Source organism: Phascolarctos cinereus, unplaced genomic scaffold (assembly GCF_003287225.1).
Source record: "Phascolarctos cinereus isolate Bilbo 61053 unplaced genomic scaffold, phaCin_HiC Scaffold_726;HRSCAF=1367, whole genome shotgun sequence".
Lineage (NCBI taxonomy): Eukaryota > Metazoa > Chordata > Mammalia > Diprotodontia > Phascolarctidae > Phascolarctos > Phascolarctos cinereus.
The window spans coordinates 407,710,209-407,725,815 of NW_027556098.1; the positions used below are offsets into that span (position 1 = coordinate 407,710,209).

The 15,607-nt window shown below is 49.6% G+C and overlaps 3 protein-coding genes across 3 annotated transcripts; 2 read left to right on the plus strand and 1 right to left on the minus strand.

Moving 5' to 3' along the window:
• Positions 1-5,420: 5,420 nt before the first annotated feature.
• On the plus strand, positions 5,421-7,092 carry IFNL3 (interferon lambda 3). The gene is made up of 5 exons (XM_020972372.2): positions 5,421-5,677; positions 5,980-6,057; positions 6,268-6,411; positions 6,602-6,685; positions 6,884-7,092. The coding sequence occupies exons 1-5, from the start codon at positions 5,501-5,503 to the stop codon at positions 6,977-6,979; spliced, it is 579 nt and encodes a 192-aa protein (XP_020828031.1). The 5' UTR covers positions 5,421-5,500; the 3' UTR covers positions 6,980-7,092.
• Positions 7,093-8,085: 993 nt separating this feature from the next.
• Positions 8,086-8,496, plus strand: SYCN (syncollin). Its single transcript, XM_020972552.1, has one exon. The coding sequence runs from the start codon at positions 8,086-8,088 to the stop codon at positions 8,494-8,496; it is 411 nt and encodes a 136-aa protein (XP_020828211.1).
• Positions 8,497-9,244: 748 nt separating this feature from the next.
• NCCRP1 (NCCRP1, F-box associated domain containing) lies at positions 9,245-15,333 on the minus strand. The gene is given in 8 exon segments (XM_020978268.2): positions 9,245-10,755; positions 11,801-11,939; positions 12,072-12,167; positions 12,381-12,432; positions 12,630-12,689; positions 14,310-14,538; positions 14,540-14,670; positions 15,195-15,333. Coding segments are annotated over 7 exon segments (816 nt in total). The 5' UTR covers positions 14,639-14,670; positions 15,195-15,333; the 3' UTR covers positions 9,245-10,614.
• Between the last annotated feature and the right edge of the window lie 274 nt (positions 15,334-15,607).

Below are 15,607 nucleotides of genomic sequence, written 5' to 3' on the forward strand. Positions count from 1 at the left end.
TTTGAGGCATTTTCTCATTCGGTTTTATATGAACTGTTTATTCATATCCTTTGACCATGTATCTGTTGGGAACTGTCTATTAAAGGTAGCCTCACTGCTGGGGGTTTGTGAGCTACAGTTTTAGATGAGCAAACCCATAGGTATGCCTGCGAATGTGATGTAGCAGTCACCTCCTTTTCTGCCCCCCACCAACTGGAGATCCAATCTTAAACCTGCAAGTGCTGAGCTGGGGGGTGTAGGCCAGAGAAGTTTTGCTCCCATGGAAAGGAGATTGCTTTTTCAGCAGCATCTATAGTAAGTATATTTACTTTCTGGGGAGGGCGTCTGTGCTACAGGGTAGTAGTATACGTCTTAAGGAAATTGTGTAAGGTGCAACTAGGTGGTGCAGTGGATAGAGCACTGGCCCTGAAGTCAGGAGGACCTGAGTTCAAATCCTGTCTTAGACCAAACACTTGACATTTACTAACTGTGTGACCCTGGGCAAGTCACTTAACCCCAATTGCCTTTAAAAAAAAAAGAACGAAAAAGGAGATTGTGTAGGACTCAGTGGTTTAAGAGGTGCTCACTGGAATGACAGATGGTAGCCCTGAAAGCAACACCAAATTAATTCAGCTCCTTTCCAGGGGGAGGTGATGAGCTTTCTCTTTCTGTACTGGTTCATTTGCTCCTGTAAGTCTTTAGCATCTTATGTCTGTTTTCTATAAGATCAAATAAAAGCTACCCCATCTCTAATGCCTATATTGAGCACTGAGTATCTGTGTGGGTTGGAGACTCTATTACCCATATTTAGGGAAACTGAGTCATGAGGTATGATTTATTTTGGAGTTTTTCCTGGATTAACTCTAAGTGGGGATGGGGAAGATTAAAAAAAAAACCAAACCAAAACTGACTTTCTTTGGAGCCAGTCCTTGGGATTAGAACCATTTCACATGAGCCTACAATTTGGGGGTAGGGGGTGCTATTGGGGCACAGGTTATAAATACAAATCTAAAATTATTTTAAAATTGGGAAAAATATGATGGGTAATCAAAGCAACTTCAGCCTGGTCCATTTTAAAGAGTTATTGATACCCCAAAGTGGGAAATGGATGGAAGAATGGACATTGACCCAGATTGTAACAATTTCTTAGAGAACTTTAGCCTGCGTAAATCAAGTGTCATAATAAGACCAAAAGAGCCTATGAACCACTTAATTCAGCAAGTGTTTGATCTGTTTGCCAAGTGGGAGAGATACGGCAGCCCAGGGCAGCACCAGTTTTAGAATATTAACCGTAAAATGTTATGGGAGACTTTGGGCAGTGTCGCCTCAGGAGGCAGTGAAAAGTGGAGGAAGCAAAAACAAATTTAGAGAGACAAACTGGTGAGTAAACAAATTTATCCTGAGGGCATTTAAAGATGAAATTGGAAGGAAGATAACATAAAGGTTAAAGTTGAGAAAGACGTGTAAATATCTGTACGTGACACCTGCAGACTCTGTGTGACACTTGGTAGATACTCCATGTGAGAGCTGTGTGAGAAGCCTATGCCACCCTACAGGAAATCAGGATCACTTGGTTCATTTTTCTGAGGGAGCATAATGTTTGAATTGTCCACCAGATGGTGCTCTACTCAAGTCACCAACCAAGTGGTCTCATCAGGGTCTCTCTGGCACCATGCCCACCAGGCTCGCTCACACCACCAAGCAGCCTGGCTCTAAACAATTGGACAAGTAAACCAAAAGAAAACATGACCAAAAGAAAATCTATTCTGGGCAGGTTCTGATTTTAGATTTGAGGATTATGAAATATTACTCAAAAAAATTAAAATATGAAATCATTGGTTTGCCCATAGCTCAGAGCCCCCAAATCTTCAACTGGACTTTACTTTCCCATAGAAATGACCTCTTTCTTCCCTCTCAATTCGTAAGGCACATGGCATCATCAGCCTATGGCCACGTTATTTATGTAACGTAACAAAAATGTAGGAAAAGAGGTTCAGTGTGCTTACTTGGGGTATCCCAAATGTATCCCCAAACTCCCTTTTCCTTGCCTTTCTGATGTTCTTGTGAGATGTCAGAGTGACACTTTCAAAACACTTACACCCTGACCCTGCAGGTCATAGAAAAGATCAAGTGTGTATGTGTGGGGAATGTGGGGGAGGGGTTATATGTCTGAGACCCCATCTCATGGTCAAGACTATGATTAGTGGAAGATGTGAAAAGAGAGGGAGGTAGATGGCTGTCCCTACCTCCTTCCCAAATAAAGGGATTTTCAAAAGCTGAAGTTTCTAGCCACGAGTCCACCTTTACCTTGGGACACTGGCCCCTCTATAGTTGGCTTTCTGGACCAAGTTAACCTCTGCATGCTAGCCTCAGCACTGGTCCTGATTGTCCCAGCTGCTGTCATTATCCACTCTGGTGGTCCTAGCTCTCCCAGGCCAGTCCTGATCATAGCAAGTTCCTACAACTGGCCTCACCCCCCACATCTCCAATCTCTCTTGAGATCAAAGAAGACAAGATAGAAAATCCATTTTAGGCAACAGCAACAGTCTCCCTTCCCTCCTCCAATCTCAGGCTTCTTGTCTTGGAGTTCCAACTCACCATGGCAGTTTTCCACACCCCCTGAATTTCTGTTTCCTACACTCAATGAAGGGTACATTGTTGGGTTGTTCCCTCTTTCTCCATCCTCAAACAATCATACCCAAAGGCACTGTATGGGCATGGGTTACATCTTTTCACTATCAAGGACAGTGGAGCAGCTATATCTGGCCTCTAACAGCATAGTACTAGATGTGCTAAGAGAAGAAATGGAAAAAACACAGAAGAAAACAAAGAGGACTGGGCTAGAGGCAACCCAATTGTGAGGACCTTGAGAGGATGCTTCCCAAGATATCTGAAACCAAGGGGGAAGATTAAAAAAGCCTCAGCAAAACATCTCAGAACATAGCATTCCAAGTAAAACATGACCAAAAGAGAACATCGGTCACTACCAACTCATAGGCAGGCCTACTTTCCTATCTATATGAATATTTTATGAGAATCCTCTGCATGTGTGCACACGCGCGCACACACACACACACACACACACACACACACACACACACCCCTTGGGAATTATTGATGACAGCAGTAGAGGGGAACAGTGGTAATCAAAAGGGATCAACCATATCTTTCACAGTACACAGTTGAGTGAGATGTGTAGGAAATACAAGATCCCACTTATTGTTTAGTGAAAATCTACATGTAAACATGTATGCATATATATACATATACATATGCATAGAAAAAGCATTTCATTTAGTAGAGCAAAATGTTCTTGTAAGCTCTCTGGAGAGAGACAAGATGGCTCCCATTCATACATCAAGATCATATAAGAATCCTTATTCAATGACCCTCTGATCATTAACATCAAGTAATGGGAGAGATCTAGCTTCGGTTCCCAACAGATGGTGTACTGGGGACACTCCTGCTTGGGAATGATGTTTCCATTGCTTCAAGAGACAGGTTCTTTCAGCCTTCTAGATGAGATCCATGATCACTCCAAAGAAGCTGACTGGATGCAGAGTGACAACTGTTCAGACTATGATGTGTAATTGGACATGCAATGTATAAAACTTGTCTAGCAGTATATATATATATATATATATATATATATATATATATATATATATATATATATATATATATATATATATATTCTGTGCATACATTGCAAGTGGAGCTGGGTCCAGAATTGTACAGGAAGAAGAAAGCAGGAAAGATCACTTTGGGAAATTAAAATATTATTTTAATAACTTCAGCCTTCTCCCTGAAACAAAGGCCCCCAATACTAATAACTAACATTTATATATTTGTGAACTGCAAAGCACTTTATATACACTATCTGATTTGATTCTCCCAAAAGCCCTGTGAAGAAAGTATTACAAGTATTATTATCTCTATTTTATGGATAAGGAAACTGAAGCCCAGAGAAATTAAATGATTTGCTCTGGGTCACACAGACTCACAGAGGGGAAGGTACTTGACTAAAGAGTCATGGGAAGAGCAGGGAAAAGATCTTAGGTCTCTTGACTTCCAGGTGTGTAGCTCTTTCCTTTGAACTTGGGAAAGGACTGAAAAAAGAGGGAAGAGATGGGGGAGGAGAAGGGAAGGAGGAGAAAACAAAAAAGAGAGGAGAAGAAGGGGAAGGGGAGAAGAGATAATGGGAGAAAGACAGAAAAGGAGAGAGAAGAGATGGGATAGATGGAAAGAAATGGAGTTGGGAGGGGGGAAACATGGTGAAAGGAGAAAGAGACATGGGGAGGGGAAAAAAGATGGGAGGCTGGAGAAGAGGCAAATGTCAGACTTGGGAGGTAGGGGGGAAAGGAAGAGGAGGGAGGGAGGAGACATAGAAGGAGAGAGAAGAAAGGGCAGAATTGATGGGGAAAAGAGAATAGGGTGGAAGAGAGAAATGAAGAAAGAGGTAAGGAGAATGGAAGGAGAAGAAGGAGAGAAAGGAGGAAATGGGAGATAGGAGGAGGGAGCAAAGATGAAGAAAGATTGGGAAAATGATGGGCAGGGAAATGGAAAAAATCTGGGGGAAAGGGAGAAAGGGAACACATAAGTTCAGCCTCAGGGATCAGGCTGGGCCTGAGAAAAGGGAGGAGGGGAAATAAGTGGGGGAGAAGGAGAGAGAAAGGGTCAGAGGAAGAAGAGATGGAATCAGGTAGAAAGATGAGGAGGAGGGAGGAGAAAGAGATTAAGTGGGAAAGGACAGAGAAAAAGAGAAGAGATGGATAGAGACAGGGGAAAAGGGAAGAGAAAGATAAAAGAGAAGACAGGAATGGAGAGAGAGGATGGGACAGAAGAGAGGGCAGAAGAGGAAAACAGTATAGGGAAGACTGGGAAGAGAGGGATTGAGAAAGAGATGGGGGAGAATAAAATTGGAAGAGAGGGAAAGAGGTGTTGGGGAAAAGGGAAAGATCTGGAGGAAATTAAGAGACATTGGACAGGGTAAAAAAGGAGAGGAGGAGGAGGAAGCTGGGAGGGAGAGATGAGATTGGAGGAGACTTAAGACAGAGAGAAAAAGGGGAGAGATGAAATGAGCGAGAAGGGAGGTCAGGATAGAGAGGTCCAAGGGGGAAAGAGAAGGGAAGTGGGAGACAAGGAGAAAAAAACAGGGATATGGGCAGAGGACAGAGATGGGGGAGAAGAGATGGGAAGATGTCATGAAAAGGTGAAAGGGCAACCCAAGTTGGAGTGAGGAATGCCCAGGATAGAGCTGCCTCTGGGGAATGACTCCCACTGAGCAGCAAGTTTCCCCTGTGGCTGTTTCATTCGGCTTTCAGTTTCCCTTTCCTAGGACCCGCCCCTCCATACCTGTAGTCACCTGTGGACACCTGGCCCTTCCCTTTTCACGTGGGAGCCACAGCGGGGTTTCTGATTCTGTTTTTCATTCATCATTGGGATTCTCCAGCTTCGCTCTTTAAAATGGCAAGGATGAGGCCGTCTCCATATTCATCGGTGGAGCTAACTCTGAAGAGCCATGGCTACTCCCAACATTCTTGTGATGCTGTTTTCTGTCCTGATGTCAGGAGTGATTTCGAAGCCCCTGATACCGACTCCTAACCACTTTCCGACCCAGAGGAGCTGTCAAATCAGCCAATTCAAGTCTCTTTCACCTCGGGAGCTGGAAGCCTTCAAGGTGGCCAAGGATACCTATGTGAGTTTCTAGAGGGCTGGGAGAGGTCCTCATATCCTTTTTAATGCTACTTTCTAGCCTCCCTCCTTCTCACCAGTGGTCTAATCTCTGCAACACCCCCTGCCTCTTTCCTGTGATCTCTTTTACTGTGGTCTAACATTCGTCCCCCCCACTTAGGTCTAACCATAATCTTTCCTTCTTGAATTCCACTTCTTTCTGTGTTTCTAACCTCCATCCTACTCAAAAATTCCTTATGCTATGTGAAACTCCAGGACCTATAAGAATCACAAAACCTTTAACTTCTTCCTCTTCAACCTCTAAAGGAGGCGTCCATGCTTCAGACAGAGAGGAAATGCAGCTCCAAATTATTCCACAGGAACTGGGACCTTCGACAATTACGGGTAAGAAGGGAAACTTCCCTCCCTCCTCACCTGCCAGTCCACCATCACCTTTCTCCATCATCTGTACCCTCCCCAGGTCTCCCTTCCCAACTCTTCTCCCCAGTTTCCCTTCCCAAATGTCCTCTCCTCTCCCCTCCTCTATCTTCTCTACCCTGTCTGTCCCCTTCATCTACCTCTCCTTCATATCACCTCTCATCTATCCCCTCACAGCTATCAGATCGTCCCAGAGTCTTAAAGGCTGAACTGAACTTGACTCTGGAGGTCTTGAAAGCCATGGATAACCCTGACCTGGAGAGAGTTCTGGCTCAACCCCTACAAACCCTCAGCCACATCAACCAGGAGATCCAAAGCTGTGTAAGTACTGGAGGATGTGCGAAGCTCCCCCGGCATCAATGGGCATATAGCCTTTCCCTGTCTCCCCGATGCCTTGCTCCCTTTCAGTGAGGCTGAGAGGCTGGAATACCTGGATTCCTTCACCTCTCCCCAAACCATCAAATGCCTGGGTCCCCTTCCCTTTTGTTAAGTCTACCCTCTTCCCACACAGGTTACTCCCCTGCCCTCTAGAGGCCACAAGCTTTCCGGCCGCTTGAAGCACTGGCTGCATAGGCTCAGTGAGTCCAGGAAAACAGTGAGTTATGAGGGGGACTGGGCTTCACAGCTGGGCTTCCATGGCATGCTGGGATGGAGGGGAGGTGTCAAAGGGACCTCAGAGTCTGGGCAGGCAGAGGCTCTGTTTCTCACTAAGGCAGGAGTGGGGCTTGGGGCCAGGGATTCTCAGAATTCCCCAGAGGACCTTAATGCTCACTCTGTGTCTAACTCTCATCAGGAATCTCAGGGCTGCCTGGAGGCTTCAGCCATGTTGAACCTCTTCCGACTCCTGACCCAAGACCTCCAGTGTGTGGCCCATGGGGACCTCTGTTGATGATCCAGGCCCAGCCTGAGCTCTGAGGCTGAACTTATGTGCTCCAAACCTTATTTATAGACCAACACTACTCTTCCCATTTATTTATTCCCCCCATCCCAGCACTCACATACTCCAAGGGATGGTTTTGTACTTTTGTATTTTTTCTACATTTTGCTAAATAAATAAAATCATTTACAATGAAATTGAAGGCCTGTATGTGGTTGTGTAACTATGGGTCTGTGTAACTGTATGTGGCTGTCAGTGAGTGTGATGGTGGTTTTGTGTGTAGTTGTGGGTCTGTGTGAATGTGGCTGTGGGTTTGTGTGTGTGTGTGTAGTTGTGGGTCTGTGTGTGGCTGTGAACAGGTGGGATTGTGGGTCTGTGTGTGTGTGGAGCTGTGGGTCTGTGTGTGGCTGTGAGCAGGTGGGATTGGAGATTTGTGAATGCCATTGTGGGTTTATGTATACAGAGTTGTGGGTCTGTGTATGGCTGTAAATAGATGGGATTATGGGTCTGTGTGTCTCTATGGCTGTGAGCAGGTGGGACTGAGGGTCTGTGTGTGTGTGTAGCTGTGGGTCTGTGTGTGGCTGTGAGCAGGTGGGATTGAGGGTCTGTGTATGGTTGTGGGTCTGTAGCGTGATTGCATGTAAGTGGGACTGTGGAAATGTGGGTATCTATGTGTGGTGGCCTAGATCTCAACGTGTAGGTGCTCTGCTCAGAGCCAGGGGTGCAGTGTGGGTCTTCTTTGGCCTTGCTTATGAGCCTCTGGGAAGGCACCACCTGTGCTGGAAGATTAGATTGGAGAGAATAGGGTGTCCAGTCAATATTGGCTGAGCCTGAGTGGGGACCCAGGGGCTTGGCCACAGGTGACGGATACCCAGGAGGTCGGGCACTCTTAGAAAGTGGGGCCCAGCCGGGTGCTGGGCATGTGAGGCCCAGCCAGGAGGGGTCAAGTTAAAATTCCCAGGTGCGGGGATTCCATCGCACGTGCCCCCACCCCACCCCGTTCCTCATCTCTTCCAGGCCAGGTTCTTCCCTTCCCCGCCATTTCTCCGCCCAAGGCTCTTTGTAAAGAGATTGGGGAGCGCTGGCCACAGGTGCCTGTCTATCCTCTGTCTTTGACCATGGCCCTATTCCTCGTGCCTTCGCTTCTCCTGCTGGCCTTCCTGGGGGCCCTGCCAGGCGCACGGACTAGATGTCCAGAGCCCGCTGACCTGAAGCCCGAGGGCGGGACTCGCGAGTGTGCCCGACTCTATGACAAGAGTGATGCCTACTACGAGAATTGCTGCGCGGGCTCCCAGCTGAGCCTGGAGCCCGGCGCCGACCTGCCCTACCTGCCGGCGGGCTGGTACCACGCCGCCTCCTCCCTGGTGGTGGGAACGCGCTGTGAGCTCACTGTCTGGTCTCTCCGCGGCAAGAGAGGGAAGTCCCGCAAGTTCTCAGCGGGAGCCTACCCTCGGCTAACAGAGTATCGCCGCGGACTATTGGGAGATTGGAACAACGCCATCGGGGGAGTCTACTGCAAGTGTAACTAAGCCGTCCTAGGGCCAGGGGAGCTCCCCGCGAGGACCCCTCCCCAACCCAGAACAAGCCTTGCCTCCTGACCCTATGCCCTTCTCATTGCCACCTGCTGCTGCGGGCCGGCGGGATGCCCGGGTGAGCACCTGGCCCGCGCTCTGGTGCCCCAACTGCAGATACCCCCAAGAGACTGAGCTCCCAGCCAGAATTCCACCTCCAAGAGCCCCAGCCCCTAACCGGAACCCCCAGTTCAGTCTATTGCCTACTGCAACCCAAGTCCCGGTTTCCAGCTGTCACTAGTGGCAACTGAGGTGGCTGATCCTTTCCAAGACTCCCAACTGGGTCCCTTGCCCTAGCCCATAAGCCATTGTCTGGACCCCTCCTCACTATACCATAGCTGACCTGGACTGCTGAGGCTGAGCTGAGAGTGAACCAGGAGAGCAAGCATTCAGCTTGGACCCAGTCCAGGAAGCCCCCAGCTCACCTGATCCTCTTCCTCTCCCCCCACCTCCCCACTCCAGGTCCTTAGCTCCAGCTTTCTACACCCTTACCCACTTCTGCTAACAAGCTGGGAACACCAGCCCCAGATGCTGCCACCCCCTTAATAAAGAGCTTTTGTGAAAATACTCAACACTACCTCTTGCTTTTTGGGAACAATAGGGCTCAGTGTCAAAACTCACTTGAGGTCTGAGAGCTTTGTACGGCTTGGTCCCCAGGGGATGGTCAAATTAATTCAGGGACCAGAAACAGACACAGAAACAGAGACAGAGATAAACCAGAGCACTTTAATATAGATATTTTTATAGGGATAGGTGATGAGGAGAGGCACTGGGGGGTCCCAAGGGGTACCCCCAGGAGCTCCAAGGGAAAAACATTTAAAAAACACCCCACAGGGAGATCTCTGGGGAAGGCAGTGTCCCTCTGGGATATATTGGGGTGAAGATGAGGGGTCCTCAGGGAATATTGAGGAAATATGAGATACTTAAGGAAGATATTACTTGGGGGCATATTTGGAATGTGAGGGGTAGTTAGGGAGATAATGGGGTTCCTGGGAAATATCTGGGAGAGATAAGGGGTTCCTAAGAGGATATTTAGGACAATGATTTTGAGGGGAGATGAAGGGTTCCTAGTGAGTTGTTTAGGGGAAATAAATCTCTGGAGGGATTTTCAGGAGAGAGATATTAGAGAGACTCAAGAGAGAGAATGATGAACAGGTCACTGTGAAGAGACAATTTGAGGGAGATGAGATGACCCTAAGTGCATTATTTATTTATTTATTTTTGCTTTTTGGTAAGGCGGTTAGGGTTAAGTGACTTGCCCACAGTCACACAACTAGTAAGTGTCAAGTGTCTGAGGCTGGATTTAAACTCAGGTCCTCCTGACTCCAGGGTCAGTGCTCTAACCCACCGCATCACTTAGCTGCCCCTATGGTGATATTTCTTTTGGAAAATAAAGGGTTCCTTAGAATTTGGGGGTCATGTGGGGATCCTTGAGGGGATATTCTTTTGGAGATGGCTTTTTGAGGGGGGCATTTAGGAGCTTAGGGGAGAAAAGGCAGGGTCCCCAGAATATATTTGAGAAGATATTTTGGAACTCCTAGGCTATGTTTGGGAGAGATAAATCCCTAGGGAGGAGATTTGAGCAATACCTAGAGATTTTAGGGGGAGATGAGAGGTCCCTTGGTGGAGATATTTGGGATGGATTGATGTTGGTTTCCTGAGAAAATATCTGGGCTAAGATGAGGATGTTCAGCAATATACTGGGGTAGGGGGAGGGGAGGGAAGGTATCCTTCAGGGGGGGAGGCAGGAGTTAAGGAAGTGTAGCCCAGCGGGTAGAGGGCCAGGTGGAGTCAAGTTCTAACTGACACATATTGGCTGTGTGACCCCAGGTAAGTCAACCTTTCAGTGTCTCAGGCAACTCCCAGACAATATATTACACACAAGATGTCTGGTAACATTGGCAGAGGGAGTGTCCATAAGGAGAGTTCCCTACTCTGACTATATCACATGTCCTGACTAAAACAAAAAGAGATCCTTCAGGGAAAGTGAGGGGAGGTCACCAGAAGGTTCCTTGTATATATGAATGAGGGATGGGGTCACTAGGGCAAAGATGTGGCAGAGGGGGAGAAGACAGGTTAATTCCATAGCTGTAGGGACACTGAGGAGTCAGTTACCCGAGTTCTCCGGAACCCATCTGAGCCCAGACGGTTCTTTGCTTTGTGCAAGAAGTGAATGAATCGGACTCCTGGGCCATAGTGTTTGAATACGTGAGACACCTAGAGGGGCAGGACAATAGAGTGAGGGACCGTTCCTGGACTGGGAAAGACCAGACAAATTCCCAGTCTGCCCTCTCTACCCATTCCCTCCCCAGTCAGGTTGCAGGGTTGGCGGGGGGGAGGGGGGGCTATCTAGAGAGACATTAGGAGGGAATACTAGAAGGACTTTGGGAGAAGATGCTGGGGGGCATTGGGAGAGGACACAGGGGGCATTGGGAGAGGATGCTATGGGACATTGGGAGAGAATGGGAAGGAGATATTAGGGAAACTTTAGAGGGAAGGTTGGGAGGAAAGGCTGAGATAACATTGGGAGAGAGAAAGGAAACATTGGAGAACACAGAGGGAACACTGGGAGGAAACATAGGAGAATGTTTGGAGAACAAGGGGTGATTTTTGTAGAAGACACTGGGAAAATACGGGGGGGATATGTGTAAGAAGTATGGTAGAAAGAGTGTGAAATTTGGGGTCAGTCAGTTGTGTCCACCTCTTTATGACTCCACGGGACACAGCATGACAATGCTGTTCATGCAGTTTCCTTGGCAAAGATAATGGAATGTCTTGCCATTTTCTTCTCCACCTCATTTTATAGATGAGGAAACTGAGGCAAACAGAAGTTAAGTGACTTGTCCACAGTCTCACAGCTAGTGAGTGTCTGAGGCCAGATTTGAACTCAGGTCTTTCTGATTCTGGGCTGGGCCCTGTATCCACTGAGCCACCTAGCTGCCTAAGTTAGAGGACCCGGGTTCAAATCTTAGCTGCTACTTATTCCCTGTATCACCTTGGGTAAATCACTTGCCCTCTCTATTAGTTTCTCACTTCTCTAAAATGAGAAGTTAGCCTAGATGACTTTGTAACTCTAAATCTATGATTTAGGATTGAGGAGCAGTGAGAAAATCTTGGTGAGGACATTGTGAAGTACAGCTGGGGTAATTTGTGGGGAGAGTGGAGGGTGCTGGAGGAACATGAGAGCGCTGTGAGTATAGGGAGCAGGAGGGAGATTCTGGGGTGTCTGAGAGGAGCCCATTAACAGATAGCAGGCTCTCACCTGGCACCACTGTCCACCTGGCTCCCGTGGAGAGGGTCGAGGAGCAGCATGGTACTGCCGGAGTACGGTCCGTCTGTCAGCGGCCAGGAGCCAGACATGGAGCTCATACACACACACGTCCAGGCGGCTGTCCTCAAACCTTGGAGGTGGGGTGGGATTGGGGGGCGAGAGAGAAGCTCTGGGAATTCTGCTCCCGGACCCCCAGAGGCCCCCCTTCCTCAGACAGAGCCGCCCAGTGCATCACCCACCCGTGCCCTCTCAGACCCCATACCAGTCCATGATGGTGATGGCCGGCTGCTCGTCATCCAGCAGTTCTTCCCATAGGCCTTCAGCCAGAAGGTCCACACACTGTTGCTTCACCGTCCAGCTGGTGGCAAGAAGAGGGAGCTGGGGGGGGGGGCCTGGGGCCATAGGCCTGTGCTCTCCCTCCCCCGTTCCCTCTGAGATGAGAACCCCAGCATCGGGTTTCTTTGCCCTTTTCTCCCCTGCCCTCCAGACCAGAAAGGCCCCTGATGGCCTTGCTCTCTGGCTGAACAGGTAGCTCTGTGTAGGCTGCCCTGCCAGGCCCCAGAGTGCTCACCTGAAGTTGGGGAGCAGTTTCTCAGTGCTGATTTGCCATCCACTGAAGTTACCTGAAGGAGGAAGGGCAGGGCTAGATCCGGGCCCCATGCCCTTCAGCACCTAAGCACGTACCAACCTCCTCCCTGGAATACCACATCCCTCCCAGGGGTCTATTTCTGGGAAGAGTATAGAGGTGAGGGTGAGAAGGTAGCCTCCCCTCCTCCCTTTCCCTGGCCCTTCCATGTCTGCCAAGGTGGGAGGCCCTTACCCAGAGTCTCCAGGGGCCGGGCCGGGCCACAAGGGGGTGGCGGTTGATAGATGTTGATGCCTGAAACGGGGAAGGGAGAGGTCAGAGCTTCACAGCCACACCCCCAACAATGATCCCTAACCTTACACTTAACCCTTGACCTCTCACTGACCCTTTGTGGAGTCCCTCATGCCCTCTGACCCCTCCAACATTCGCTGACAGCATCCCTCACTAACCACCTCTCTTTCTTTCAGACCTCCAGTTATCTCCCAGTCCTCAACTGACCCCCAGATCCCTCAGTGACCCCCTCGTCCTCTGCTAATTGCTAATTGCCCATGGATTCCCTGGTCACTGATCCACATGATGGATTCCTTTCAATCATGCCTCTACTCTCCCCAAACCTCTTACTCACAGATCCTCCAATCCCCTCATTCCCACACCCTCCAAGGCGCAGAGTTGAGCATCCCCCCCCTCCAAAAAAAAATCCCAGTGTCCCAGCTCCTCCAGCTCTTCCCTGGGGCAAGGCAAGACCGGCTGGACCGGGGTGAGTCAGAGCCCTGGGGCCGAGAACAAAGTCAGAAGCAACTCCCCTCCAGCAGGGGTGGGGTTGGAGGTGAAGGTGTTTGTTCCAAGTAAAGAGGCATGAGAATATCAGAAAATGGAACCATTCAGGTGATGTCTGAGACAGCAGAAAAACAAGAGCTGGAACAAGGAGAGAAAGAGGTCAGGAGAGAGACAGAGAGAGGGACAGAGGTGGACTGAGGGACAAGGGCAGAGGAACAGGGACAGAGGTGATCCAGAGAACAGATGTGAAAAGCGCTAGAGAGAGAAGTAAATACAGGACAGAGAGAGACAGAGAGAGGAGCAGAAACAGAGAGGAGAGATGAAGACAGAGAGGGAGAGACAGAGACAAAGAGAGGGAAGAGAGACAGAGAGAGGAGCAGAAACAGAGAGGGAGGGAGAGAGACCGAAAGGAGGAGAGATAGAAACAGAGAGAGGGAGGAAAGACAGAGAGAAGAGACAGAGAGGGAAAGACAGACAGACAGAGAGGGAAAGGGAGAGACGGAGAGAGGAGAGACAGAGAGGCAGGCATAGAGACGGAGAAACAGACACAAAGGTAAGGACAGAGGAATAGGGACAGAGATGGATCCAGAGAACAGACATGAAAAGTGCTAGAGACGTAGATAAATACGGGTCAGAGACAAAGAGAGGGAGAGACAGAGACAGAGAAGACGGGACACAGAGAGAGACGGAAGGGACAGGCACAGAGAAAGGGGTAGAGGCATAAGGAAGGGGGCGGGGGCGGGACGGAAACAGACAAACACACGCACTGTCAGAGATGGATATTTGCAGAAAGAAATTGACGCGAAGGATCACGCAGAAAGACGGAAATTAGGGGCAGACTGAAACAAAGATCCAGGGATGGGGACTGGAAGAGACGGGGAAGTAGGGGCAGAGATAAAAACAGAGACAAAGGGAGACAGAGATAAGGACACTGGGACACAGAAATTAAGGCAGAGAGCTGCTGAGACAGATGTAAGGGACAGAGAGACTCAGTGAGGCTGAGAGACGGCATTTTTTGACAACCCGAGCCCACCCCGCTCCCCTGCCCCAGCCCCTGTCCCGTCCCCTGCGCCGGCCACTGTATATCCGTCGGGTTCCATCACCCCGACTTTCTCTGCCCCGCCCCCACTTCCTCACCCTCGGGGTTCGGTGACCGCAGCAGGTTGCGGTAGAGCGGCCTCCGCACGTAGAGAAGTTTCCAGCTGAGGCCCTCCGGCAGGTTCAGTTCCGCTCCGGATGGCCCCCACTCGTCCAACAGCAGCTGCCGGGCGCCTTGTTCCGATGGCCCTGGCGAAGGGGGAGCTCCGAGGATAGAGCCAGGAGACAGAGGCGGCGGGGGCGAGGGAGCCCGTGGGGGGAAACTGGGGAGACGGGGGTCTCGGTGGTTCCTTCGGCCCATCTGGCTGGCTGGTCGTTCCTCCTTCCACCGCAGGGCCATCCATCTCTCCGTCTGTCGGTCTGTCCATCTCTCTCTGTATCTTTTACTGTTGTGGGTTTCCTGAAGGTGGGGCCACATCATTTTGGTATTTAAGGAGGAGCTACTCTAGGTGGGGAAAGACCCAGAAGTTCATGTCCCTAACCCTTCCCTGTCCACTCAGGGGCTCCGGAGACCAGTCTTAGCCCTATTTTGGGGACCCAGCCTCCTAAAACCTGGTTGGAGAATTTAAGTGTTCAGTCCTCCCAGCCCCCTCATCCTGACCCCTCCCTCTCAGAAAACTGAAGGAGGAACCTCCCCCATCTCCAAGGTTCCATCAAAGACTCAGGCCATCTGACCCCTCTCTCTAACCCCTGCCCTATTAGGGACCAACCCCCCCAAGTTTTGCCTCCTCCTTGGGGGTCCAGAGGACCAGCTCTGTGACCTTCTCAGACCTGGAAAGAGGATACTGGCAGTCCCCTCCTTTCTGGGGAGAGAGATAGGCAGGACTAATTAAGGAGGTTAATATTGGGATTGGGCCCTCCCTAATGAGGCCAATCAGCCTCGTTAACATTCCTAATGGCAGGATTAATAAGGAGCCCACTGACCTCAGAAGATCCTCAGAGGCATCCCGGCTCCAGTCCATTTCCTGCTTTCATCACTAAAGCCTTGAAACCAAGGGGTGTCAGAAGGTGAGGAACTGAGGAGTGGGGAGGGAGGAGGGACTGGTAGAGAAACCCAAAGTCCCCCACCCACTACAGACATAAACACACATACCCACCCAGGGCTGGCCAACCATCCCGCCCCGCTCAGACAGGTGGAGGTGGAGAGAAGAAAAGCATAGAAAAGGACCCGGATGGGTGGGAACCATATTTAATATAATAAGCAAAGTGTGTCCTCCTCAAAGAATCCAGGGCAAGGAGGGGCCTCGAGCCAGGGACAAGGACAGAGAGACAAACAGATGGAGTGGGACAGCAGAGAGGAGAGAAGACAGGAGAGAAAGAGACACAGAGACAAAAAG